Here is a 24,703-nt window from a genome sequence, read left to right as displayed (position 1 = left end):
AATGAAGAAAATACCTTGCAGCGCAAAGGGTTAAGGAAGAAAAAATGTTGCACTTAGCTCCTACTACATCTTGCAATTGATGCAGACAATTTTTATTTTGACAGCTAAAGCGTGTAGTTTGCAGATAAATTTGTATGAGAAGCTATATATTACCTCACAGTCGGTTCCAAGTGCCAAGTTTTGCATCTGTACGATCTCCAATCTTTAATGAACATATCTGTTGGATCAAACTGTTTCCGTTTCTTGTCATCATCCGATGTTGTCGACGCTGTACCGGAAGTGCTGGCGGTGGAACTACCGCTCCTCTTATCCTGGGCATCTGGACTGTGCGCACCCATATTCTGCACAATAACAATGCATGAAACAACTGGAAGGCAAAAGTGGTTTCGATTCAGTGAGAAATGGAACCAACAATTGCACTTACCACTTTTTCTTTTACGTATGAGGTGATCAAATCGTGCAAGAAGAAGAAGGCCTCCGCATCCACGGTAACAAAGATATGGTCCTCAAACTCTGTTATAAAACTACATTCGACTAACGGTTTCTCACCTGTTAAATAAATAATTATTAGCGACTGCATTGCTGACGCTGATTCAAATATTTGTAGCACTATGCGGTTGTTATTTTTGCATAAATGTGATTGAAGTATTAGTCCAAAATGCTCTAGGAGTTAACAACAGCCTAATGGTGTCTACGGTTATGCAGTCAGTAGAATAGTTTTATCGCGTGACTTTTGGGACGAGTTTCTCGGTGCAACAAGTTTACTACTCTATTTAATGGGACAAAGCGGTTGCTCTTCATCGTCGACAATGGAGCCGGTCGTGAATCGAATCAGCTTGCTTCACGATTTCTTTACGCGTCACGCAATTATAACGATCGTTGTAGAAAACATTAATCGTATTAGTCTGTGCACAACATGCGCAATTAGTCGAGTTAAAGTACACGCGAATCTATCAAGGTATAAAAATGTGCACGCGAATCTCAGCGTCCTCTCAGCCTTCTATAAACGTGTCATGCAAAATCAACTCTCATACAATAGCGCTCTACGGGTCGCATGATGCGTCTTACCGGACTCGATTGAAGTCAACATTCACGTTGTACTTACTATATAAAATATGTTTAGGCGCTCCTAAAAATATACGAACAAGATAGTTGCAACAATTCAGAGGAACAATTTCTTTTTTTGTTTTTTTTTTCTGAACAAAACCATATCTTTGACATTTTTATAGAGATTGAAAGAAACAGTATATGGTCGTGGTCATTGTTTTCACGCATGTGTCACCCCTCTTTGAGTGAATCACTCCCTGTTCAACTCACCAACGACGTCCGGTGTTTTCGCTGTCTGCAGATGCTCGGTTTTCAAGTACAATTGCAACGACGGCAGAGCAAATATCACTTCTCTCGCGTGAGAGTGCTCCTGCAATTTTCCGGAAGTGGTAGACGTACTTCGACCACGTGTCACGTTACCGCTGTCAGATGTGCTGTCTGTGCGTTCTCTTTCGACACAAGGAAACCGATCCACCGCTATAAAGAGAACAAATCATTGAATAAATATACTTCAATATGAATCACTGAATAAATATACTTCAATATAAGTCGGTGAATAAATATACTTCAATATAAATCACTGAGTAAATATACTTCAATATAAGTCAGTGAATAAATATACTTCAATATAAGACAATGAATAAATATACTTCAATATAAATCACTGAATAAATATACTTCAGTATAAGTCACTGAATAAATATACTTCGATATAAATCACTGAATAAATATACTTCAATATAAATCACTGAATAAATATACTTCGATATAAATCACTAAATAAATATACTTCAAGATAAATCACTGAAAAAATACACTTTAATATAAATCACTGAATAAACTTACTTCAACACAAATCACTGAATAAATAAACTTCAACACAAATCATCGAATAAACATACTTCAATACAAATCACTAACCACACATACTTTAACACAAATCACTAAATAAACATAATCCATTACAACATACCATCGATTTCGCTGCTAGCAAACGCATAATGGAACCATTCCTGCAACGATTTGAACTGCGGGGGGAACAGAACGCTGCGACTCAATCTGCAAACTGTGGCCATCGAATGATGCCTCGCGTGTTGCTCCTGTTGTTGGCCCAAGCTGATGGTCAACGTCTGCACGACATGGACGTCACAGGTGTTCGGCGCTGAAAAATTGTGTACCCTTTAAGAATTACCCTTACAATTACAATTGGAACCAGATTGGTAACAATTCCTCCTACATTCAACGCTTGGGATTTCCTGAGCCTCCGTTGCAAAACTGATGCACGGTTCCTTCAGCGAGAACAGTGCCCAGCTTTTGCTCTTGAAATTGATTCCGTGAAAGCAGGCCAAGCTGATGTTGCAGCCATGGAGCTCCATCGTTCCGCCGAGCACGGTTCCCGTTGTCGGCAGAGAGAACCTCAAGCTTCCCAGCTGAAGGTCCGCCACTTGGGCTAACACACCCTGCCAGTGTCTGTGATGGCGCGCATCCGACATCGTCGCTTGATTTATATTGCACTGAGCTGCGGTCACAATTTAACATTAACATATCAGCAAGCGGCGTTGTTAACACTCTGCGTTTACCTTCACCGGTGGACCTGTACTTCATCTGCCTCTTCCTGAAGCTGCTATTGTTCACTCTCTGATGCTTCGGCTGCAAAGAACTGAACACCCGTTTGCTGCTCTTGAACTGCTGGTTGAAAAACTCGTCCAGCTTGTAGTACATCTTCAGCAGGTCAGCCGTCGTCGATTTGCTGATCATGATCTGTAGCTGATCCCATCCCAAGTCCCCGTGAATGAAGATTATCGCCGGCCTTCTCGTCGGCATGAAGGTGTCACCACTGTGACTGCGGCTGATCTTCCACTCGTCCCGCAAAGTAACGTCCAACGAGGAGACCCTAGACATCAGCACGCTGGTCCCCATGTAATCCAGTCGCAGTTCCAGCGCGAACAGCGTCAAGCCCAGTGTGTGGTCCGGTTCTATTCCAGGCTCTTCTCGGATACGTACTGCAAGGGTATGGAAACAGTATCAATATATGAAATCTGAACAATTGAGACGCGAGAACGTCGTCGCCGATGACTTACTGCACGTGTCTATTTTGCTCAATTCTATAGTGCCGCCTACGATGCCGCCCTTCGCATCCAGACAGGACCCTTCCAAGCCGACGCCTATGTACAGATTTTTGTGCCCGGTGCTGCCGATCGAGAGCCTCCCGTCCGAGCTGAAATCCTTCGTCATCCAGGTGACGTTGCCCATCACGTTGCTCATGTTCATGTGAACGTTCAGCCGGGTGAAATTGATGGCGAACAACACCAACGTCTCCCACGCGGCTTCTCGCAGCTTCACTTCCGAGGCCGCCTGTTTGTCCGAGGTGAAGCTCCAGCCTCTGCCGATATCTGGTACCAAAAAACAATGTTAGGTCGATCAGCTCACCGTGGAACAGCTCAAGCAAAATGTATAATTATATAAAATATATGATATTATATATTTTATTATATATATTATATTTTTTTATTATTTATTATATTATCTATATTATATTTTTTTGTATATTTTATTATATATATTATATTTTTATTATATATTTTATTATATTATATATATTATATTTTGTATTGTATATTTTTTTATTATATATTATATTATATATATCATATTATATACATATAATAACCTTTTAGCCGCGCGTGCTTCGGCATATCGCTCTCCAGGCTCAGCCTCAGCTTGTCCCTGTTCAAGGTCGGACTCCGTTCCGGGGCGCTTTTCGACAGACCGTTGGCCCCATGCTGCCGGTCGTAATGTTTCAACAAAGAACTTCCCATCACGGCCTCCTCCTGATTCATAGAAGGGCTGCCGTCGCCCTCGGAGTACGCTGTGCCGGAGCTCAGATCGCCCAGAAACAATCGTCGCATTATGCTGCGCCTGTACCACGCCTTTGGGAATGCCAGTATCTCGCTCAATCTTCGCATATCGTACTTGAACGATGCGGACCCGAAATCGACGATTGCTGTAAAATTAATTGAAAAATATACTGGGTGTATTGCGCGCTTTTTTTGTACATGCTTCAGTCCGTAAATGCTTTGCGATACAAAATATTAATAAAATACGAAATATCATTTAAACGCTGTTAAATGTATGTCTATAGACTGGGATTCTTCGGCCACTAGCTGCGGCAGTGGCGGAACGCTAACCGCCAGAGGTGCCTTTATGTCGCGCGAGGACTCTATATCTCCATTTCAAAGTGACGCTCGCCTTTGTTAACGCAAATTCGACATAGACTTATTACCGGACATTTTGTAATTAATTCGTGGCTTGCACGTCAGCCTTGTCACATCTTTCGCATTACTTATTCTATCATATAACATTTTAGTCTTATCTTTAAGACAAGATTTCACGTACTAGAAAATCGTATAACTGCGCGGCTGGTGTCCAACATCTTCTTGGACTGCTCGCTCTGGAAGTTCAGCTTCCTGCTTCTCGCTATATGGAACTTCACGAACTCGACGTTAATGCTCAAAGAATCCTTTCTCTCGCTGTCCGACAGCGGCGACCACTGGGCCTCCTTCAAGCCGGTCTTCTTCCCGCCGCCGTACGGATGGAAGATATAAATGGAGAAGTCGGCGAGACAACCGGTGACCGATAATCCACCGATCGCCGAGCTCGATTCCTTCCCCGTGGACTGCGTGCCCGGAGTCTTGTACTCCCGGAACTCGATGAGCTCCTCTTCTGCTCGCTTGGACGAAAATACGATGTCAAGGGACGGCAATTGAAGCATACATTCGACGCGGGACACCGGCAAGCAGGAGAACCTGAAAAGACGATCGGAAGAGATAGTGGGTTGGTCCTTGAAGACGATAGGCCATCGTTGGCCGGTTAATTGAGATATCGCAGGCGCACCTGAACGTAGAGGGCTGCATATGAAAATATACTATCACGTCGACGGGGAAACTCGCGTACACGTAATTGCTGCTGCTCGCCGCTGTGGCTGCCCAGGACGTGCTCTCCGTGTTCTCACTGGTGTAGACCGGGTTCGTTTGCGCGTTACTCGGGAAGTTCGCTTTGCACGGTATCGGCTCTAACGTTTGCTCTAGAAACTCGAGGATGTGCGGGCTTATTATCGTCTCCTCCGGTATGCTCTGCAGCGTCATCCACGCGAACAGGCTGGCCTTCTTTGTGCTGGACTTTCTGAACGCGGACGCTGACGGCGTGGGATTCAGCATAGCGTTGTCCGAGGACACGCGGGGAGACATCGATTCTTCGGGAAGCGTCTTCGATTCGTAGTGCACCTGGACAATACGGGGAAACGAATGTAGCGATAGGCGAAGCACCGTGTAGAATAGCCTACAAAACTGTCCGCGCACCTTTCCAAACGCAATAACTTTTTCAAAATTGAACCGAGTGGCTTGAATATTTTTTAGGTGATAGAGGGTCTGCTAGATGACGACTAAAAGCTTTTTCTTTAATTTTGCTATTACTTGGAATGAAGAGGAAAAATTTAAAAACACTCGCCTTTTTAAGGTTTTTATCTGAGCCTTAAAAAATGCTCAGATAAAACAGGCTCGGATAAAGAAGTTAGAAAACGGGAGATTATCTTTTTGTCATCACAATAGCAAAATTAAAAGAGTAAGCTTTTAGCCATCATTTAGTAGACTAGTCCTTCTATCATCTAAAAAATATTCCAGTCATTCGGTTCAGTTTTAAAATAGTTATCACGTTTTAAAAAGTAGCCTACACTTTTGTGTGCACACCGTGGGGAAATAAGCGTTCCTCTACCTTCACGTCCAAGCCAGGAATATGAAAAATGGTCAAATCCACCAAGGGTACGTTTGGATGCTGAAGATACCGCAACCGCGACGTGCTGGTGGTTGACGACTTCTCCTTGCTGCTCAGGTGTTTCCTGCTGCTGCTGGGACTGCTCGGCTGAAACTCGAACGTGCCTCCTGAACATGATCGTTCCTTTTTCATTCTGCTCATGCTGCGAAGGAAAACGTGTCGGTTAATTCAGGAAGACTCGCGGAGAACCGAGTCAGAGGTTTACATTTTAATTTCGTCCTCCTTCCCAGGGTCTTTCGTATGAAGCACGCACTGTCCGCTGTTGATCAGAACCTTCACGTCCAGTTCGAAGTCTATGTTCGGATCCTGAGGTTTCTGAGCTGTTATGTAAGGCGACGACGTCGAGGAGGATTGCTCCTTCGCGAACGAATCGAGCAACGGAGCGCTGGAAATTCGAGAACAAAGACTTTAGTGTACTGTCGTAACCATAAGAGACTTTTTAATACGTTTTGGAAATTGAACTTGGTACGTACTTCCCCTCCATGCTGTCGTAACTCGAGGTGCAACTGATATCTCTGCTCTTCTTCCGCAGCTCGACCCTTTCGCCCTCGATCTCGATAGTCTGCGGCCAGTCCAGCTCACCTTCCGGCAAGCTCAGCTCCGAGCCGGCACTCGGCAGCGACGATTGCCTAAATCACGAAGTTATGTTGATCATGATTACTCGCTTGCTCGGCGAACCTACCTAACATACCTTCCCATCGTGTGCGTGTCGCTGAACGTGACTCGCGGGCCACCGAGGCCCCTCACTCGGAGAGAAGCGGACCTGCAAATTGGTGTTCGTTGACACGCAGATAAAACATACAGGGAGTCCGAAAAATGTCTCGCAGCCCGTAAATAGGGGTTCCCGAGATTATTCGAAACAACTTTTTCCTTTGTGAAAATGTTCTACGAGGCTTCATTCGCGAGTTATTAACGAAAACGTCCACGTTTTTCGCCGATAACTCGCGAACGAAGCCTCACAGACCATTTTCGCTAAGGAAAAAGTTGCTTCGAATGAACTCAGGAATCCATCGAAATTCCGGATTCCGACACATTTTTGGGACACCCTGTATGTGAAAAGAAAAATATGAAAGAATCGACGGAGGAAGAAAAATCGTACCGACTCGGGCCACTTCTAGGACTACTTTCGTAACTGGCGGAGTTGGCCGAATTGACCTCCATGTTTATGTCTTCAGGACTCTCTAGCTGATTTTCAAGTGTCGGCGATGGCACTATAAATGACCGTGATCGATATGCGTTTGTCTTACCACCAAGTCCTAATTTACCTTTTATTCCGGACGCTTTCACCGACTGTCTCCGTAACTTCTGTATCATGTCTCTGGACAGTCCGAGAAGAAATAATTAATGCACATCGGTGCATTACTTACGGTGCATTGATTAATGCAATTTACGGTGCCTCGTACCTTCTGAAATCTTTGAACACAACAGCCTCCAGCTCGTGCAGGCGCTTCATTTCCTGTTCGATGGTTCCATGAGAAGCGCCCAGCGATCGCAGATCATTTATGATCTTCGCTTGTTCGTTCATCTCCTTCTCGATCAGCTTGGACCTTTTCTTAGCGTCGAGCGTCGGGTCGAAGACGAACGCCGGCAAACTGTCCGTCCAGTTCTTTGACTTCTTCATCAGTATACTCTCCTGAAAAAGCATTCGCATACGTCTATCAAGGTGCGACGATTAAAAGCGTCGTGGAAACGTGAAACTGAAACGTGGATCTGGGAAACGAGAGGGGAATCATCATCAATACGTTACCGAACCGATGGGATAGTGTTTTAGGACAAAATAAATGTAATTAAACCATACTTTTTTTTTAACCTGGCTAGTGCTATTATCTGGTTGGTCCGCGTCATCGCTGTCGTATTCGGCGGGTGCATGAATGTCGTCCTCTTCAGAGCCAGTCAGCATCGTCAACGTGTGTCCGAGAGCCGAAAGCTGCTGACCGACACTGACGTCCAAATGTATGTCGACGCCTTCCATTTGCCATTGCACATTCAAAATCCACTTGGCATTATCTAGAAATTAATGCGACGTTGTTTACATAGAATCCATAAAAATTGATTAGGACACAACTGTGCTTCCATTACCAGATTTGTCTGGTTTCTGCGCGATCGTTCTGCTGCACACTTCATAAGTGCCCTCGGACACCATGCATAAGTTCATTATACTGCTGTCAGTCGCGTCTGGTTTCCAATCGTCCAAGGAAGTTTCAAAGTCCTCGGCGAATCTCAAGCACAAGCCCATGAACCTGTACGACACAATCACTATATTATAAAGCCCACTTGCAAGATGTGCTTGGATACCAGATGCTTCGCAGTGGGTACACTTGCTAGGGAAGCAAGCAAGCGTTCCTCTCAGGAACTGAATTGCACCTCTCGAGGCATCCAGTAGAACAGGGTTAGGGAACAGCATACCTTCCTTTACTGACCAAGCTACCACTGCTGCACGCAGATATGCTCGTGTTCTCCAATGTCACTACGACAGCATCCCTCGATTCCCCATCGTAGAGTCCTCTGTTCATCCCCCATGTTGGTGGCAGAGGATTCAGCGGCACACAAATACCCATGTCGTCTACTGTCAGCTGCAGGAACAGGGTTCCCAAGTGTGGAGCGCTGAGCTGGCTGGTTATCTGACCGAATGGAACCTTCTCGAACACCTGCTGCGTAGCTGTCAGAACCTCTTTGTTCAAGTTCGCTCTCTTCTCGTTCCAGTATTCGTACGCGTTCTTGTAATTCAGCCAGACCAGTATCGCTTTGTCGATGGCCACCGGCTGGATGTAGATCAACGGCCGTTTCAACGTAATTAATACCACTTCTTTGTCCTCGCCCTGCGCCATTTCCTCTTGGAAGGCATTCCGTAATCCTACTCTGGTGTTGAAGAACGCGAACTGCTGGAACTCGGTCTCCGCCTCTTCGAACAGGACGTTCTTCAGCAACTGTCCGAGGCTCAGGTTGATGTCGACCTGCGCCTTTCCGAACAGCTTCATATACGGGTTCGGTTGGGTGGCGCCGACAACGTTCTGCACTCTGTTGGACAGTTGAAGTTCAACGGCTCCGGTCTCCAAGCGCACCGCCGAATTCGTCGGTGTCGTCGCGGTCAGTTGCACTCTCTGTACACAATAAAGAAGTCACGGGGACGACACGAAATACAGCGTTTAACACTAAACCTACCATGCCGGTTGGTTTTTTATTTTAACATTTTTGGTATCACAGAGACACTTTTGTAGGAAATGATTGAATAAATTTCACGTTATAATAAAAATGGCAAGATGTCTAAGTAAATTCAGTCTTGCGATTCTTATGAAACAACGCATATTGGACGTCTTTAGTGCTTGGTAGGTCTAGTGTTAAGGACGATAAACGTAACATCATATCGTTGTACCTCAATGCGAATAATCAACGAGAACAATATTCTCTTCACCGGCGAGTTATTCGGTTCCTCGTCCTCCAGCCACAAGGGAACCGGTTTCTCCCCGCCGTAAACTTTCTGCACAACTTCGTTGACTTCTTTCATGAACACTTTCTGCACAAACACCAGGTGGTTGAGGAGGTCCGTGGTCAAGGAATGTTCGAATACACCGATGTCGGCGGTAGCGCTCAGATAGCTGCCCTGCCGCAACACCACACCGTCTGCGAATTCGAAGAAATTTAATTGGGGACATTCATACTCTAGGGATTCGTCGTAGCCGACACTGACCAGCCAATTTGCTGTCGTTCATGTTGCTGCTGCCGTCCTGAACGTATTGCGCGGACACGTGCACTTTGGGAAGCTCAATGCTCGCCTCAGAAGGTAAATTCGCTTCAGTCACCTGGAGCTTCGTCGTGAAGCTCAGGGTGTGATGAGGTAGGTCTATTGTGAACTTGGCTTTGCTGCCGGTTATACCGGAGCTAGTAACTTGATCCATTTTGTACTGTGCTTGCAAAGACGGCAGCAAAGCCGCTGTTATGCTCAGGCTCTGAAGAATAATGTTGAACTGCATGACAATTGGCTCCAGCAGGCTGGACACAACTTGTGGCTTCTGTATGTCAACTGGTGGTACTGTGGTGTAGTGATGCGGACTACCAGGTACACCTGTATCCACGTCGTCCTGCTGTTGGCCTCTGGACATTCTCGAGGAGGTTCTGGTTACTCTGAGTTCCTAGATCAAAATTAGGCGATCCAGTTACCATACAGTTAAGTTTCTTTTTTCAATATACAGAACGACTCCGCTAAAAGAAACCACCTACAGTACTGTGAATAATTATAAACTCAGAGTAACTTTTACATTTTTACAATTATTTAAATAACCTCGACACAGCTAAGATAAAATCTATATTTGTATATTTCTATATTAGAAATAATAGAAAATAGAAATATACAAATGTGATGTATCATTAAGATTTTGTTTATGTATTGCTGAAAGCGTAAAAGTTACTTTGAAATAAGGAAGAAGTATTCAGACTTACCTGTAAAGTCGACGACAACTGTTTGCTGCCTCTGGTCATCATGCCGTGCAGAGCCACCGGATGTTGTGGAATATCTATGTTCACAACACCGACAGTCAGCAGACCGCTATTCTTGTCCTTCTGATGCTTACTGATGCTGGAGTACAAAGCCTGCGACTTCCCCACGGTCACTTTCACAACTGTCTGTTGGCTAGGAGCTACGCCTTCTAGTAAGACGATCATAGTTCTGCCTATCTGTCCAGTCAAGCTACACTCGAAACTCGCCGGCCTCGATTTCTTACAGCAAGTCAGACTCGCGTGCAGACTCGTTATCTCCGCTTCGAGTTTCAAGCCGCTCAGAGTGGCTAACCATCTGGTTCTGTGTATCCTAGCAACGCCGAAGATAATTAATCTCGTACGTTCTCCTGTAACGATACCTGTAGTACATTGTTACAAAATAAATTGAGTCACGAAAATCTGTTGGATTTCCGGCGGTAGGAAGACCACGGATCTGTGTATACTAACTTAGTTCCCTAGGAAGAGGCACAGGTGTCGAACTGTTTTCAGCTGTCATTCCTTTCTCGATGTCCGCGTCTTTTGTTTCGTTCAGCAGCTCGTACTTCCGACCGCTTTTATAGTGCTCCGACGCGTCCGCCGGTATGGAGAAACGATGCGCGATTGTTTTAGTCTCTGGCCGCGTCGCGTACAAATCCAGCAGATAGTAGATCGTTTTCCAGCATCGGGGCGTCGTGTGCGGCGTGTCTTTGCATTTGTCGGGGAGCACGCAGAACTTGTCCAAGCCGGATCCGCTTGGACTCGCACCGAAATTCGGAGTTATCACACCCTCGCTCAGATTAATGTAGCCTTTCACGCTTTTCCCGGTGCTGCGCAGCTTCTGGGCGAAACTTTGCGGACGCGATCGGCTGTTCGTTTCAGGCGACGTGACTTTCGACAGATTCGGCTCGAAACTGTTTCGCAGCAGAGGAATATCCATCTTCTTACCACCTAGTAAAAGCTGTTCTTGTAGATCGGACGCTGTTGGGTAAACACAGGAACGTTAAACCTAAGCGAAAATAATTCCAAAAAAAAGAAGCCAACGCGTTCTCGCGAAATATATATTTACTTGACGATGAACCATTCTTGGCCGTAATGTCGTTAACGATCAGATTATTGTTTCGCTTGTTCTCCGGCTGCTGCTCTTTCAATTCCATCTGGGTTTCCTTAACATTCTGATACATATTACTAATCTGATGTAATAATCTGAGAAGAGGCATATTTACTTGTTGGCTAATGTACCGAATATTTAAACTAAAATTCACAACTGTACTTGTATGCTTTTTCAATTGGCCCCGCGATATGTACAGAACAGTTTGCTTTTGAATCATATCGTCTACGGTCATGTCGGCCATTTTCTTCACGTCTATGTCAATGCCGATCTTCTCGCACAAGAACGCCGGCGTTTCCGGCGGTATGTCCAAATGGAATTTCGAGTTGTTGCCTTTCTTCGTTTGATATTTATTGCCTGCATCAGCCAAGTTTCTCCGTGTTAGTGCACGACGAGATCAAATATGTTCTGTTGCGACAAGCGTTGTCATTACTTTCATTTGTTAATTACATACCTTTCTTCTTGTCTGTTACTTTGCCGAATTCGCTAACAACGATATCGATGCGCATAGTCTCCATGTTCCCCACCAAAGACAGATTAAATCCTAATGAATCTAAGGAAGACACATTGTTCACATTCCCGGAACCAATAGCAGAAAGCATTTGCTGCGGCATAACGGATAAGGAAGACAAAAGTGGCTCGAAAATCAAATGCGCGTCTAGCAGCCTGAGCGAATCTTTCATTGGATAAAGAAGTGTACCACTATGGACATCCGAGTCTTCTGTATCATCAGTTGTCATCGTATTGATCTTGGAGTCCTGTAAAAAAGTATATTTGCATTTTACGTTCGTGATCGCATGGGACAAACTGATGCATCGTACAGAATGTATGGAACTGCAGCTACGTAAAATGTCACACACATCGGTGTCAAATGTAAGTATTCAAATACCTTCAAAGACTTTTGTTCTGCGCGAAAGACCTATGCCAAAGGAATAACAATAAAAAGAACGACCATTTCCACAGGAAACGATTTTCACGGGGTCATCGTTCAGATGTCGAGACGACACTCACCCAGTTTCCTTTCAAATTGCTTTTATCGTTATCCTTTATGAACTCTTGCTGCTTGGCCATCCAACTGTACAGGTCTTCGCCAGTGTTCAAAGGCTTGGCGGAATGGTGGCTTGTTGGGGATGTAACTTGGTCCAAGCTTCCGGTGCTATGCTGACTGCCATGCCCTCCGCCAGAATAGATGCTTGGATTTGAACCGAGTTGATGGGAATGAGAGATGTGAATCTGAGGTGTCTTCTCTTCTTTGAGCGTGCCGTAACCTAACGCAAAGTTCTTCTCTGTATACTTACATACACTTGACCGACAAGTGAAACATTCATCGTACACAGAGGGTGGGGAAACGATGTTAGAGGATTAGAAGTATAGAGTAACATACACAAAGGGGGAAATAAAAACATGGAATAGATACCTAAACGAGTGCTATTCTGAAATAATAAGCCGGTAACAGGTGTGAAGAAAAAACAGGGAGTCGATGCATGGACAAAAAAGTTGTGCCGTGATTCAAGTGCAAAGCGATACAAACTGCGGGGAGGAGACTTATGGCACTATGTAATTCGATACACATGGAACAGTCTGCACACTGGGATATTGTGAATCGATTGAGTCGGAAGCGCTCGGTTTGTTCGATTCTAATTAAATTCTCATTCGACACTACGCCAATGTGTAGACCGCCAAATCTATGAAGTCTGATCATCTCGCACTTACTTATGTTATTTGGTTCCCGAGTTTGATTGAATAACCCGCCACTTGCAAGCAATGGAAAAACAATACTTGCTCGTGTACTAGCAGGCACTTGCGTGGGCTGTAGTGATTTTCCTTTCTTTGGATGAACTACTGGTGGAGAGGGGGAGGTTAATGAATCCGGGCCTGGAACCGGTGTTGCTATAGGGGTTGTATCTTTCCCCCGAGGAGAACTTACAGGAACCGTCAAACCATCGCCACAAATACCTGTTCATTCCGAGTGTCAAGCCGAGTGTTTTGTTCAGAAAGCCCAAAAGATTATATTTTACCAAAGTATATTCGAAAGAAGCCTCGTATGACATATACATATAATGTTATTTACAAAAAAGCAATCGTTCGATTGACCTCTACGGATAATACTCTAAAAATAGTACTCGAAACTGAAGTACGTTCAAGAGAGACTTGCATGCAGAGTAAACTTGCAACGTTAGTCACCCAGTCGCCGAGAGAGACTCTCGTTCTCGGAGTCGCTCGATTTTAGAACAAAAAAACTCTGTATACAGGTCTAGTGTTAATAATAATAATAATTAAGGTCAAGATAATACTAGTAGAAGCAAATGAACGTTTATAGAACACAAAGAAGAGTTCTTAACGGAAGGACTAAACAATAATGCCGGAGTATACTTTACAATCGCTATGTCTAGCGGCACATGCTATAATGTGCCTATTATGTATAATGGAAATGCATAGTAAAACATTAAGCAGTTACCGAGATCACAATTTAAAGCAGATGCTAAGAAGCTGCAGGTGTATTCAATTGAAGTTCTTCTGATAAGATACTTGATAATCCCATAAAATCATATCGAATAGTACAGATACCGTACCATTCATCATTTGAATATGTATATCGTATCTCAGGTATATAGTAGAGGTATAGTATTATGTCATTAATACTCTGTTTAGTATCATTTATAGTACCTGTGGTTTTATCTTGTCCACCCTTGACATGTATATGTTTATGCATGTGGTCCGTATGAATTAACATAGCACATTCATCTGTGACTTCCTGATCATCAACTTCTCCTGCGCTACCCTCACCGTCTGTCAGCAAATTCTCCTGTGAACGAGTAAGTATAGCTAGAAACTTTCACCCAGTGTCTCTTTAACAATTGCAGTTTGAACAATCTGTTTAATCGGCAACAAGGTACAAGAGACTAAAAGTAATTAAAAAACTTCTTAGTAAAACATGATACTCGATAGACCGAACGAAATATAAATGTGAGAATAGCTTTTAGGAGACATTGTTCTCAGAAGTTTTAAATTTCACAGGAAGTCCGCGTTGTGGTATTACAAAATGCAAAGTTTTCACATATACATTTATATAACGTATTGCACAAAGAGATTAAGGAAACCATCACCGACTCGAACGTGTATGAATGTGTAATGAAAATTACGATTCTGTTCCAAAATGGAACGGAAAATTATTATTATTTTATAATGACATTATCGTTTCGTACAAGCTCACAACAGAAGAGAATTCGTGTTCGTAGATCGTGGTGTTAGGAGGTGTGTGACATGTTAAAGAACAGACAAACGCATTAACGTGTTACGAAATTTTACAACAGAGTTATATGATTTTAGTCACATAGTAAAAAGCTTCGTATTGTTTTGTTACTATGAAAAAGATATCCCGATATCGATAGGCTCTCTGTACGGAATAGTATGAGTGTGTTAGAACTACTTTGTGCAAATATTTGTAAAGTTCTTACGCCATTTTATTTTGCTACCGTCCGTCGGCACTTCCTTCCTTACTTGCTGAAAAAAAAATCGTCTACCGAATTATGTTCCCTATACGAGTTTTGTCACGTATACTTCCGAATGAAATGAAAAACCTCTTCCATAACATCGACGTTATGCTATCGAAATGAAACGAAACGAAAGGAAAAAAAACAAACAAAAACAAAAAAGAAGATTAAACTTCCTGTTAAAAGTATTTACAGTGACACGAGAGAACTATGTAATTCCAAGTCCAATATGTACGAACAGTTAGAGAAACAAATATAATGTTAATGATTACTTCAGAAGAAATTAATACGTGTAATAATAGTTATCGTCGCATCGGCATAACAATAGACAGAGAATTCCATTCCACATATCTCAAAAATTCAGACACGTTGTTAATTGTTTCAGTTTACGTCGTAGACAAGAGTTTGTTCTCACCTCTTCCGGGTCTGACACTGCAAAAGTGACGTTCAACGGTTTCACGTGTTTCGTTTTGTAATTATGTTCCAATAATAACGGCGTGTATAGGACGTTCTTCCACTGTCTACTCAGCACTATGACACCCTAAAGATTCAATATTATATTAAATATTAAACAATAAGAAAAGTGAAGTCCTCGAAGCACAATTTACCTGACGAAGTGTCGACAACAAAGGTAAATCGGACTCTTTCAAATTGGCTTCGATATTTGTCAGATCGTTCAATAGAACGTAATTCTGTAGTATTGTACATAATTGACACGATGGATCTTCTTGCAATGTCTTAGCTAACGGGGTCAATCTTCCATAACGACTCTGAAGAACAATTAGAATAAATATTAATGATCACTTGTTTTCTTCCAATATGAAAGTACACATGAAATACCTTAGCCGGCATATGGATTGCCTGCACATCCAACGCCTCCGCCATGAGACAGGCCACGATGGCCGTCGATCTTCTATACATAGTCCTAAACATGTGCACGATCCGCATTGCGAATTTATTGCTGGGATTCATCCAGGCGTTTATGGCTGGCGACGCTGTGCTCAACAAATTCCAATCTAATCGAGTGTAATCTATTTTTCTAGTAATAGGTGTACGCGGCGGGGCCGCGAAATTGAACCACACTGTCTTCAATTCTATGATGCAGGAGACCGTGTTTCCATTTCCTGCTTTCGATGCAAGACTGGCGCACGTGGCGCTGGTATTTATTTGAACTCCGTTTGGTAAATTCGTTGATGCTGTTTCTGGTTCGGTCGCTGTTGCGGCGGGTGCTGCGTCACAATGAACGAGGTTTAATTAATAAAAGATACGCGCGGAGCGTTCAATATTTATTAATTTAATTAGAATTATTCCATACCGGCTGCGTTATCTAATTCCTCTTGGCTTTTCACACTGTCTGTGTAAAGTACTTCAGTGTCCACTTTCTTGCTGTCGCCTCCGTTCTCGCCTTTCTCGAATTGCGATCTCTTCACCACTTTCAGTTTAATGCCTTCCAATCCACACTCGAACATTATGAAACCCAGTCTGTCCTCTCCGCTTCCCAGAGTAAACTCCTCTGTGGCTTGCGGAGGACCACTCTGTTTCTATAGATAATTCATTCGTGAAAGATTATTCATACTATTATATGCGAACTGATTGGTGCAACGAAACGTTCATTGTAGTTGCAAAAATAAAAAAACCTACGCTCTTCTCTTTCTCGTCTACAACCTGATGCATGTAATAATCGACGCACTTCAACGGAGACGTTATTCTGGTACACGTAAACAACACTCTTGAATAGTGAGCAGGAATTGCTGTTATCACAGCATCTTTTAATATTGAAGACTCGTTTCGTAGCCTACGTAATTGAGAGTGAGCCTTGCCTGTTACACGAATCCTTTTCAGTTAGCTGTTCGAGTTCCATGTTATACACTATAGTCCAGGAAATTAGAATAGCTGTTACCTATATTTAACGTGACTACAATTTCTTCCTGTTGCTTCTCGGAAGTCTCTATGTACACCGTCTCACCACTGCCAATGTCAGTAACCACGGCGGCTGTTTGATGACCAGGTAAAAATGCCTTGCTAATCTTATTCACTTTCTTCTGATTCGTTAATACGGCCGGTTTGTGAAACGTTTGGACGACTTCGCGGGCCTGTTTCCCGATGTAGAATCTCACCGTTACGTCGTCAAAGCAGATCGCGAACAACGACACGCACGTCAAGTCTCGTATATTTTCAAGGGCGGAGAATGATATGATTTCTTCGACGACAGATGCCTGCAGCAATGTTATATTCATCTGCAAAAGGGACAAAAAATTGTGATACCACGATTATTATTAAGAAAACCTACTGTGAACCAGAATTTTATGCAATCCTTTACATACTTTTGGCAAAATAATGCTGCCTTGCACTTGCGTCATAATACTTTCTTCGTACACGTTGGTTTGCAGTGCGATTTTACCTATCATGGAAAAGCCGTGTGAATAATGCTCCTTGCGTCGCATATGAATGGACTTTGAAATATTCAAACTAACGTTTATCGTCACCTTGTCCGTTTTTAATATTTCTCTCGGCGGTGGACCTTTTCGAACTAGTCTGCACTTGACTCCAGTATGACAAGCTCTGATCCTGCTTGAGAATATTGGCATCCTCGACCTTCCCAATGCACTCATGATGAAGATGATTCAGGATGGACAGCGGGTGTAAGGCGGCCAACGTCGGTATGATCGCGTCGATGAAACGCTGCAGGGATTCTAGCACCATGGGACTTAACATAATATCTACATCTCCCTTAAATTTTACTATCACCGTCGTACGGGAACCGCTCTCGTGCTGCGCCGCCAATAACTCCTCCTCATTGTGAGTCGTGTGATCCTCTTCGCCTGGGAATAACAATGAGCTTTTTAATATTTTGAATTATAGTCATTACTAGACTGTGGATACAGAATAAAAATTCTCTGCACCAATTCCAACGAGTGGCAGTCGACTAGTTCTTTCGTCCTTGAGTAATTTCAAATTGACAATGCTGCTACAGTGCTCTTAACACTAAACCTACCAAGCCGGTCAAAACCACCAGTCTCACACTTTGTATTTGTAAAGACTGTCCCACATAAAAATTGTGAAAAGTCTAATCAATTCAGTCTTATCGTTCTTACAGAGCAACAGGCATATGTCAATATTAATACATAGTAGGCTCAGCGTTAAATTTTCTTGCATTTCCTCTATACTATGTAATTTTCGTTACAAACGCATAAAATCTAAAATAATCGTCTTACCCTCCATTTGACTAATGGTCGCGCTGTCCCAAAGGTACGGATGAGTGGGCGTCTTGTTGGACGAACCAGCCGTGGGCGAGCCGTCCGATCTGGTGATCATCTTCAACGACGTGAACCCTTCGGCGATCGTCTCGTACTTCGGCACGTGTTTCGCGCCGACGTAAACCAATCTGCCGTCCTCGGTGCGCTGGAAAAGCGGCGTGGTGAACGCGCTGCTTCCGCTCGGTATCGACGACTGGCTCCAATTCGCGCAACGGACCTGCAACAAGCTTTTCTCTTAGTCGCTGAAAATTCGTCAAGAAGCGGCTGAACCGCGCGTAACCAGACATCGTGCGGCGAAGATGTCGCAAGCATACACCGCCATTGATTTCAACGACGATTTCAACGTCACAAAGGCCGATTATTCTGAACAACTTTTTCCCTTTTAACGTCGCTCTGCCCTTATCTTCAAGATATTACGGAAAAGCTACCGCATCGAATTACGTCTCCGCGTGCACAAAGGTCCATTTACACTCACCGACGAGCCGAGCGGATTCACAGCATCGAATTCTGTTACGCTGGCGTGGGTCTGCACGATCGGAAGAAAATAATAAAAGACTATCAATCCGCTGGGCTCGCGCTCGACTCGTCGGTGAGCACACACAATCTTAATGCGGCGCAGTGTGCATAAGCACCAGCAAGGAGCACCATACAACGGGTGAGTCTTTTATTTCGGATGGGGGGTCTCAGTGGCAAGCGGCGCCGAATAGAAAATAAGCTAGCTGTTCGGAAGATCGGCCTTCGCAACATGTTCCAAGGCCGGTGGAATCAATGGCGGTCGCACGGTTCCGATAGCTTCACCTGTCGCGCCATTACCTGAGTCAAATGACTAACGTAACTCGACATTAGCAACGGCGAGTCGACGATCGGCTTGTTCACCTGCATGTGTAAATTGACCAGCGTGACGTCTTCCTGCGAGGACACGGCTGAGATGAAGCTAGTGGACGAGACGGAATGACTGTCGGAGGAGTCCTTAAGCGCGCCGTTGCCGGCCGCGTCGGCGTCGTTCTGGAAGCTGGTGTTCCGGTTCACCCGCGGGCTGCGTTTCACGCTCATCGTCTGCGGCTTCGCCCTCTCGAGCGTATGCGCTTTCTCGGACACGGGCACCGTGGCGTTCGACGCGCTCTCCACGATTGACAGATCGGACGAATATTTCTTCTTGGTGCTGTCGTTCCGCGCCAGCACCGTGCCCGACCCGATGATGGACTGCCGCAGGCTGGACGTCCGGCTACCGCTTAAACCGTGGCTGGTGTCCTCGTCCGCCGAATAGAACGCCTCCGAGTGGTTCTCTGAGGACATCGATATCGTCCGCTGCACCTCCTGCCGCACCCTTTCCTCGGACTCCGAGGCGACGTACAACGAGTGACGGGAGTCGGAGACATTGATGCTGTCGACGGTCTTCACGGACGTCTGCATCGACTCAACGTAGTTCGCCTCCGTCGATACCGTCGGCAACGACTGCGGGCTGGTCGACTCGTACGGCTCAGCGTCCGACGCATTGAAGTAGTCCACCGCCAGCTTCGAGTCCGACACGCTGCTCTTCGGCGCTGCCTCGATCTCCGGGACGCTCAGGATCGACTTGCTGCGCTCCGTGTGCAACTTCGAGTCCGAGTCCAGCTTCTGGGGCAGGTGTGCCACGGGGCTGGCGTCGACTAGACGGGAATACGGCACGTCCCGCGCGCTGCTCCCGCTGCAACAGGAACGGGAACGGTGAACAGAGGTGTACAATTGAACGCAGACGTTGTGCTAGCAAACATTGTTCTGTCTTGCCACTGCGATTTAGCGTATTAGAAATGAACGTTCGTAAAACCATGGGTGTGGTGTTTGTGTTAGAGGTCGAGTCCTAAGTAACTTCCGTTTCCTTAATTGGACATTTTGTATGAGTGAAAGCAAAGTCCCGATGTTTCCTTGTGCAACGAACAATAATATTTGCCTTTGATGCATTGGAAGTTATTTATTACTTGACTGAATGGATGCGAGAAGCAGAAAATGTTCACGAAAGAAAACCATAAAATTTGTAAATACGTTAAACCAAAGAAATAAAAAGGAATGAAAATGACATCGACGTGCGACAGAAGCTCGATGCACTTTTGTATGCTGATTGGGTGTCGATGTTCTGTCTTTCCGCCTACGTATACCGTGGCGTTCTTCCCATCGATGTCACGTGGTCATGCAAATAATCAAAGAAAACAACAACGCTTAAATCGTGACGGTTAATGTATGTAAGCCGGTGTCAGAGACTGTTTCCGTGGATTACCGCATTGATGTATAAGAAAATCTTCTGCCGAGCACTTTCCGATCCCCGCTGCACGCGAACGGACTTGCTGATGCAGTAATTAATTTTGTACTACTATGCTCCTCGATACCGGAATCTTTAGTATGATCTGCCACAGACCTGGGACGCTCGACTTTTTTCGTCGCGTGCACTCCGTCCTGTGTGGCAGTCAACTTTACGCCAGCGGCCGGATAGTCTTGCAGCGACAAGTCCTGCAAGTTGTACGGCGACGTGTGGAACACCAATTGGCCGTCGTGCAAAATGGACTGTCCGAAACCTTTTTCCTTCCCGGTCTCGTTAATTCTGAAACGGGCGAGGTCGTGATGTTTTTTTTTTCCTCGTTTCTAGGAAGCGTTGCTACAGCAAAGCCCAGCGACTTTGGACGCGTATAACTACCGAAATATATTGTAAAAATGTCAAAAAATTTTGGTCCCCTAAAATTAAGTTTCACGTTTCGTCCGCCCCCAACGAATTCCGCGCATTGAAACTCGAATTTTTGGTGTTCTCTCGTCGATATCTACGGAAATACGTCATAAAAAATAAAAAAATTTTGGTTCCCTAAAATAAAGTTTCGAATTTTCTCCGCGATTAAGCGACGTCAATGAATTCTATTCTAATTTTTCATGTTTTCTCGCCGATATCTACGAAAATACGTCGTAAAATGTCAACAAATTTCGATCCCCTAAGGTAAAGTCTGACCCTTCGAAGTACAAATTCTCCCCAATTGATGCTCAGATTGTACACGAAAAATTGAGAATTTACCGTACTTCGATCACTGTCCCTACCTATACGCTGCAACGTTGATGCCGTCTTGGAAATCGTGATAATTCGGCTTGAAGAATCTCGGCCCGTTTCGATTGTTTCCGAAAAACGCGCAGCCGCCTATGCAACCGCACTTGGCCGGCTTCACGCCGCTCTCCTGCGGCCACAGGAACCACAAACGCTTCGTGGCCTCGTCGTGCAACTTCAAATACTTGTTTTGTACTAAATGCAAATTGTGCTCCGGGGTCGGAAGCGATATCGCGGCCTCCAAAATTACCGGGCCTAAGGCCACCGATCCGACCTCCAACCAGACGTCGGAGCCGTCGCCTGGAAAAACATGAGAACAGTTTTTCAAATTTTTGTTATTTTTCAATATGCGATCATAAAATATTTCACCTTGGAAAATAATGTACCTGACATTCGACTGCTTGCATTATTGTGCGACCTCCCGCTGCCCGTTGTGTTCGTGTTGCTCGTGTTAGCGAAATGATCTGCCGCCGACACGAACTGCCGCAGTAATATTCTAGGCAGCACACTAGTCACGCCGGACTTGACTTGGTGGCCGTGAAGATTGCAGGTGGAAACGCGGATCGGTGATATCCAGAGATGCACAGCGGTCCCCACCTCTTGGAAATGCAGGTCGACAGAGTCTATCGCTATCCTCGTCATCCTGTACTTTATATCCTCGGAACTGGGACACCTGGAGTAAAGCCGAACGAGTTACAGCATCGCCTCAGGGACATCATTGATATCAGATTTTATGCGTTCGTGATAAAAATGACGCTCGGCTTGTTAATGAAAATGGACAATTCGGAAAGAGGGGGGGGGGGGCTACGACTACCACTCACGGAGTGAGTCACGTGACGCGGCCGCTGTGTGGGTACGCCCATTGCGCCCCCACTCCACTGCGCAGCGAGAATCAACGAGCACCGCCGCGTCACGCGATCTACCTCCACTCCTTCGGCTTGGAATCTAGTTTATTCTTCTGGCTACCGTGCGCACAGTAGACAAACGTATACGTAGAGCTGTTTAGCGCACCAAGATCCGATTATAAAATTATATAAAATATATTATATAAAATTCATATACAATTACATAAACATTACCTGTAATGCTTATCAACGTCGCTGTCAGGACACTGCAACGGGGGTATACCGTGATGGCAATGATGCGGTAAATCGGGCGGCCTCAAAGTGTTCTCGTTGTTCTTCACCATCAGCAGAAACGTCTCGAGAGACGTGATCAGATGGTGCAGCTGGGGCGAGCTCATCTTCCCGGCCAACTTGCCCAGCTGCACCTCGATCAGCCACGCGTACTCCAGTGTCTCCTGGTCGAGGGTTCGGCCCTCATTGCTGAACATCGCGTGACCCCTGACCTGGAGCGCGCTCAGCATCAAGTGGCCCTGATTCATGTGACGGTCCTTGCTCGTGCGGACCACGTTATCGGCGAGCAGCGCGATGGCGGGTGACAGAAGCAGCTGCAGCTCGGTCTCCCGATAACGTTTCTTCATCTCGAAGCCGAACCGCTCGAGTAGTATAACTGGACACGGCGGATCGTTCTCGCCACAGTTCTTGATCAGATGCGCCTGGATGTCGTGCATCGTGATCCCAACGATCACCTCCAGCGGCCTATATTCCCTGGGGTCGAACGCCTTCGACTTCGCGTCCTCGTCATCCACAGACTCCACGCTGCTGTTCTGCACGTCCCTGTCCTTACCCCTCTCCGCGACAGTCGGGTTCGTCCTGCTCTGCTGCATGTCGGTGAACGTCTGATAATCTCCGAACAGGTTCTCCTTCAGGTGTATAAAGTTCTTCAGCAACGAACCGTACAGAAACAGTATGGAAGGACCGATCTCCAGGTCCAATGTGACCTTGTCGGGCGCTATGGACTGCGGGTCGAACTTCTGGCTGCCGTTCGTCGACCATTGAAGCCCGGGCGACTTTCTGCACCGCGGTATCCTCATCGGCGACAGGAGAATCTCCTCCTTCTCCGGCGTGGTGATGTTCGCCTGGGGGGCGGGGCCGAGGGGCGGGCACAGGTGGTACGTGTAGTTGATGCTTAACGCGACGATCGGCACCGACCAGCAGTCGACCCAGCCGGCGCCCTTCTGGCACACGTTCCTCCACTTCTTGTTCTTGCTAAGCTCCGACAGGTACATGTGCGAGCCGTCCCGCGTCATGATCTTCGCGTTCTTGTGCAGCGCCAGCAGGATCGTGTGATTAGTGTTGACCTCCGGTAGGTAGAATGAGAGGTCGACGCTCTCGCCCTGGATCCAGAAACGGAGCGGTATCGTAACCGGCAAGTAGTCAACGAACGGCAGGTCAAACGACAGCTCGAAGAATTCGCCGCAAAACGCGATGTGTGCGTTCTCCTGGTTCTGCGAGGAGCAGTCGATCCAGTTGTACTCGTTGCACAGCGTGATCAGCTCGAACTCCTTCAACAGCAGATTGAACTTCCAGGTGTATGGGACGAAGTGCAGGATGTCGGGCCTGGCCTTGCTCGCCCAGTCGTTGATCATGTCCTGGAAGAATTCTTTGTGCGAGTAGACCAGGTTCGCGGTGGCCTTACAGCCTGTCAGGTTCAGCGTCCATTCCTGATGGTCGTTCCATCGGATCGGGTAGTGACACTTCACGCCGAACTCCAACGTCTCGCTCTGAACCAGGCTGCGGTACTGCAGGCTCGTGGTTGCTTCTAGATGTAACAGCTGACCGGTGATCTTCGTCGTGTAACCGTCCTGCAATACTATCCAGGGCATCGTGATCTCTAGGTAGGAGCCAGGCCCGACGTTCACGTGGACGGCGTTCGTTTCCGTGTTCTTGCTGAAGAGTATGTCGATCGTGGCCTCGTTCAGCGTCGATAATCTGATGTCGAACGACTGGACCTGCCGCTTCTCGCCGGTCACTGGCGGCTTCGTCACCTTCAAAGGCTGATAATCGTTCGGGAAGAAGAACTTAAAGAGGTGCTCCCTCTGCCGGTCTGCCCACGGCCCGTAGCTGAAATCCGTCCCCTTGCCGCACTTGATGTCGATGCCCCAAATAGGCGGCATCGCTTCCACCATGTCGCCGTTTACCAGCTGTATCATTTCCGGGTGCTCGGGCACAAATCCCGGCTCGTCCATGTAGTAGTATACCTCCATGTTGTTCGAGCTGAGCACGACGAAGCCCTCGCCCATGTACCTGGGCGGATCGTCCACCATGCCGGTGTACTTCGGACTCGGCGCCAGTATCACCTTGAAGTTCTCCGCCTTGCACTTCGTGAAGTGCATGAAATGGTCGTGGCGGGACGCGGCCGGCTTCGTGGAATACACGAAATGCGCCTCCTCCACGGTTATCGACAAGGTCGTCGGGACCAGTCGATTGCCGAACACCAGTCTCCCCTGAAACGACATCGTATTGAAATAGGAAAAGAAAAGAGAAATAAAAGAAAATAAAGAGAATCCGTATGTTATCGAAGCGTGAAC

General features: G+C 45.8%; 1 protein-coding gene across 19 annotated transcripts in view; it reads right to left on the bottom strand.

Moving 5' to 3' along the window:
* tweek (transmembrane protein KIAA1109 homolog tweek) overlaps positions 1 to 24,703 on the bottom strand; it is a 30,234-nt gene that overhangs the window by 2,991 nt on the left and 2,540 nt on the right. For 2 of the 19 annotated variants that reach the window (XM_033479426.2, XM_076526378.1), the window contains exons 5-48: positions 22,350 to 24,619; positions 21,657 to 21,943; positions 21,267 to 21,570; positions 20,464 to 20,784; positions 19,023 to 19,896; positions 18,168 to 18,426; positions 17,427 to 17,774; positions 17,277 to 17,353; positions 16,853 to 17,189; positions 16,594 to 16,772; positions 16,268 to 16,493; positions 15,793 to 16,181; positions 15,561 to 15,722; positions 15,368 to 15,493; positions 14,126 to 14,264; positions 13,172 to 13,414; positions 12,470 to 12,726; positions 12,348 to 12,377; positions 11,913 to 12,216; positions 11,417 to 11,815; positions 10,819 to 11,328; positions 10,315 to 10,730; positions 9,566 to 10,007; positions 9,251 to 9,498; positions 8,284 to 8,978; positions 7,957 to 8,117; positions 7,676 to 7,884; positions 7,281 to 7,510; positions 6,977 to 7,195; positions 6,560 to 6,640; positions 6,351 to 6,506; positions 6,083 to 6,262; positions 5,818 to 6,019; positions 4,942 to 5,330; positions 4,444 to 4,853; positions 3,719 to 4,051; positions 3,129 to 3,440; positions 2,628 to 3,050; positions 2,285 to 2,566; positions 2,021 to 2,209; positions 1,318 to 1,524; positions 1,106 to 1,129; positions 425 to 549; positions 154 to 341 (exon numbers count right to left, since the gene is read on the bottom strand). In XM_033479426.2, the coding sequence (XP_033335317.2) occupies positions 154 to 341; positions 425 to 549; positions 1,106 to 1,129; positions 1,318 to 1,524; positions 2,021 to 2,209; positions 2,285 to 2,566; positions 2,628 to 3,050; positions 3,129 to 3,440; positions 3,719 to 4,051; positions 4,444 to 4,853; positions 4,942 to 5,330; positions 5,818 to 6,019; positions 6,083 to 6,262; positions 6,351 to 6,506; positions 6,560 to 6,640; positions 6,977 to 7,195; positions 7,281 to 7,510; positions 7,676 to 7,884; positions 7,957 to 8,117; positions 8,284 to 8,978; positions 9,251 to 9,498; positions 9,566 to 10,007; positions 10,315 to 10,730; positions 10,819 to 11,328; positions 11,417 to 11,815; positions 11,913 to 12,216; positions 12,348 to 12,377; positions 12,470 to 12,726; positions 13,172 to 13,414; positions 14,126 to 14,264; positions 15,368 to 15,493; positions 15,561 to 15,722; positions 15,793 to 16,181; positions 16,268 to 16,493; positions 16,594 to 16,772; positions 16,853 to 17,189; positions 17,277 to 17,353; positions 17,427 to 17,774; positions 18,168 to 18,426; positions 19,023 to 19,896; positions 20,464 to 20,784; positions 21,267 to 21,570; positions 21,657 to 21,943; positions 22,350 to 24,619 (14,162 nt within the window). Of the gene's footprint in view, positions 1 to 153; positions 342 to 424; positions 550 to 1,105; positions 1,130 to 1,317; positions 1,525 to 2,020; positions 2,210 to 2,284; positions 2,567 to 2,627; positions 3,051 to 3,128; positions 3,441 to 3,718; positions 4,052 to 4,443; positions 4,854 to 4,941; positions 5,331 to 5,817; positions 6,020 to 6,082; positions 6,263 to 6,350; positions 6,507 to 6,559; positions 6,641 to 6,976; positions 7,196 to 7,280; positions 7,511 to 7,675; positions 7,885 to 7,956; positions 8,118 to 8,283; positions 8,979 to 9,250; positions 9,499 to 9,565; positions 10,008 to 10,314; positions 10,731 to 10,818; positions 11,329 to 11,416; positions 11,816 to 11,912; positions 12,217 to 12,347; positions 12,378 to 12,469; positions 12,727 to 13,171; positions 13,415 to 14,125; positions 14,265 to 14,916; positions 14,963 to 15,367; positions 15,494 to 15,560; positions 15,723 to 15,792; positions 16,182 to 16,267; positions 16,494 to 16,593; positions 16,773 to 16,852; positions 17,190 to 17,276; positions 17,354 to 17,426; positions 17,775 to 18,167; positions 18,427 to 19,022; positions 19,897 to 20,463; positions 20,785 to 21,266; positions 21,571 to 21,656; positions 21,944 to 22,349; positions 24,620 to 24,703 lie in introns of all 19 variants that reach the window. The other 17 variants (XM_076526388.1, XM_076526379.1, XM_076526380.1 and 14 more) reach the window with 17 other exon arrangements.

The sequence above is a fragment of the Megalopta genalis genome, chromosome 14, assembly GCF_051020955.1.
Source record: "Megalopta genalis isolate 19385.01 chromosome 14, iyMegGena1_principal, whole genome shotgun sequence".
In the NCBI taxonomy this organism is placed as follows: Eukaryota; Metazoa; Arthropoda; class Insecta; order Hymenoptera; family Halictidae; genus Megalopta; species Megalopta genalis.
This window is presented reverse-complemented; position numbering and strand designations above follow the sequence as displayed.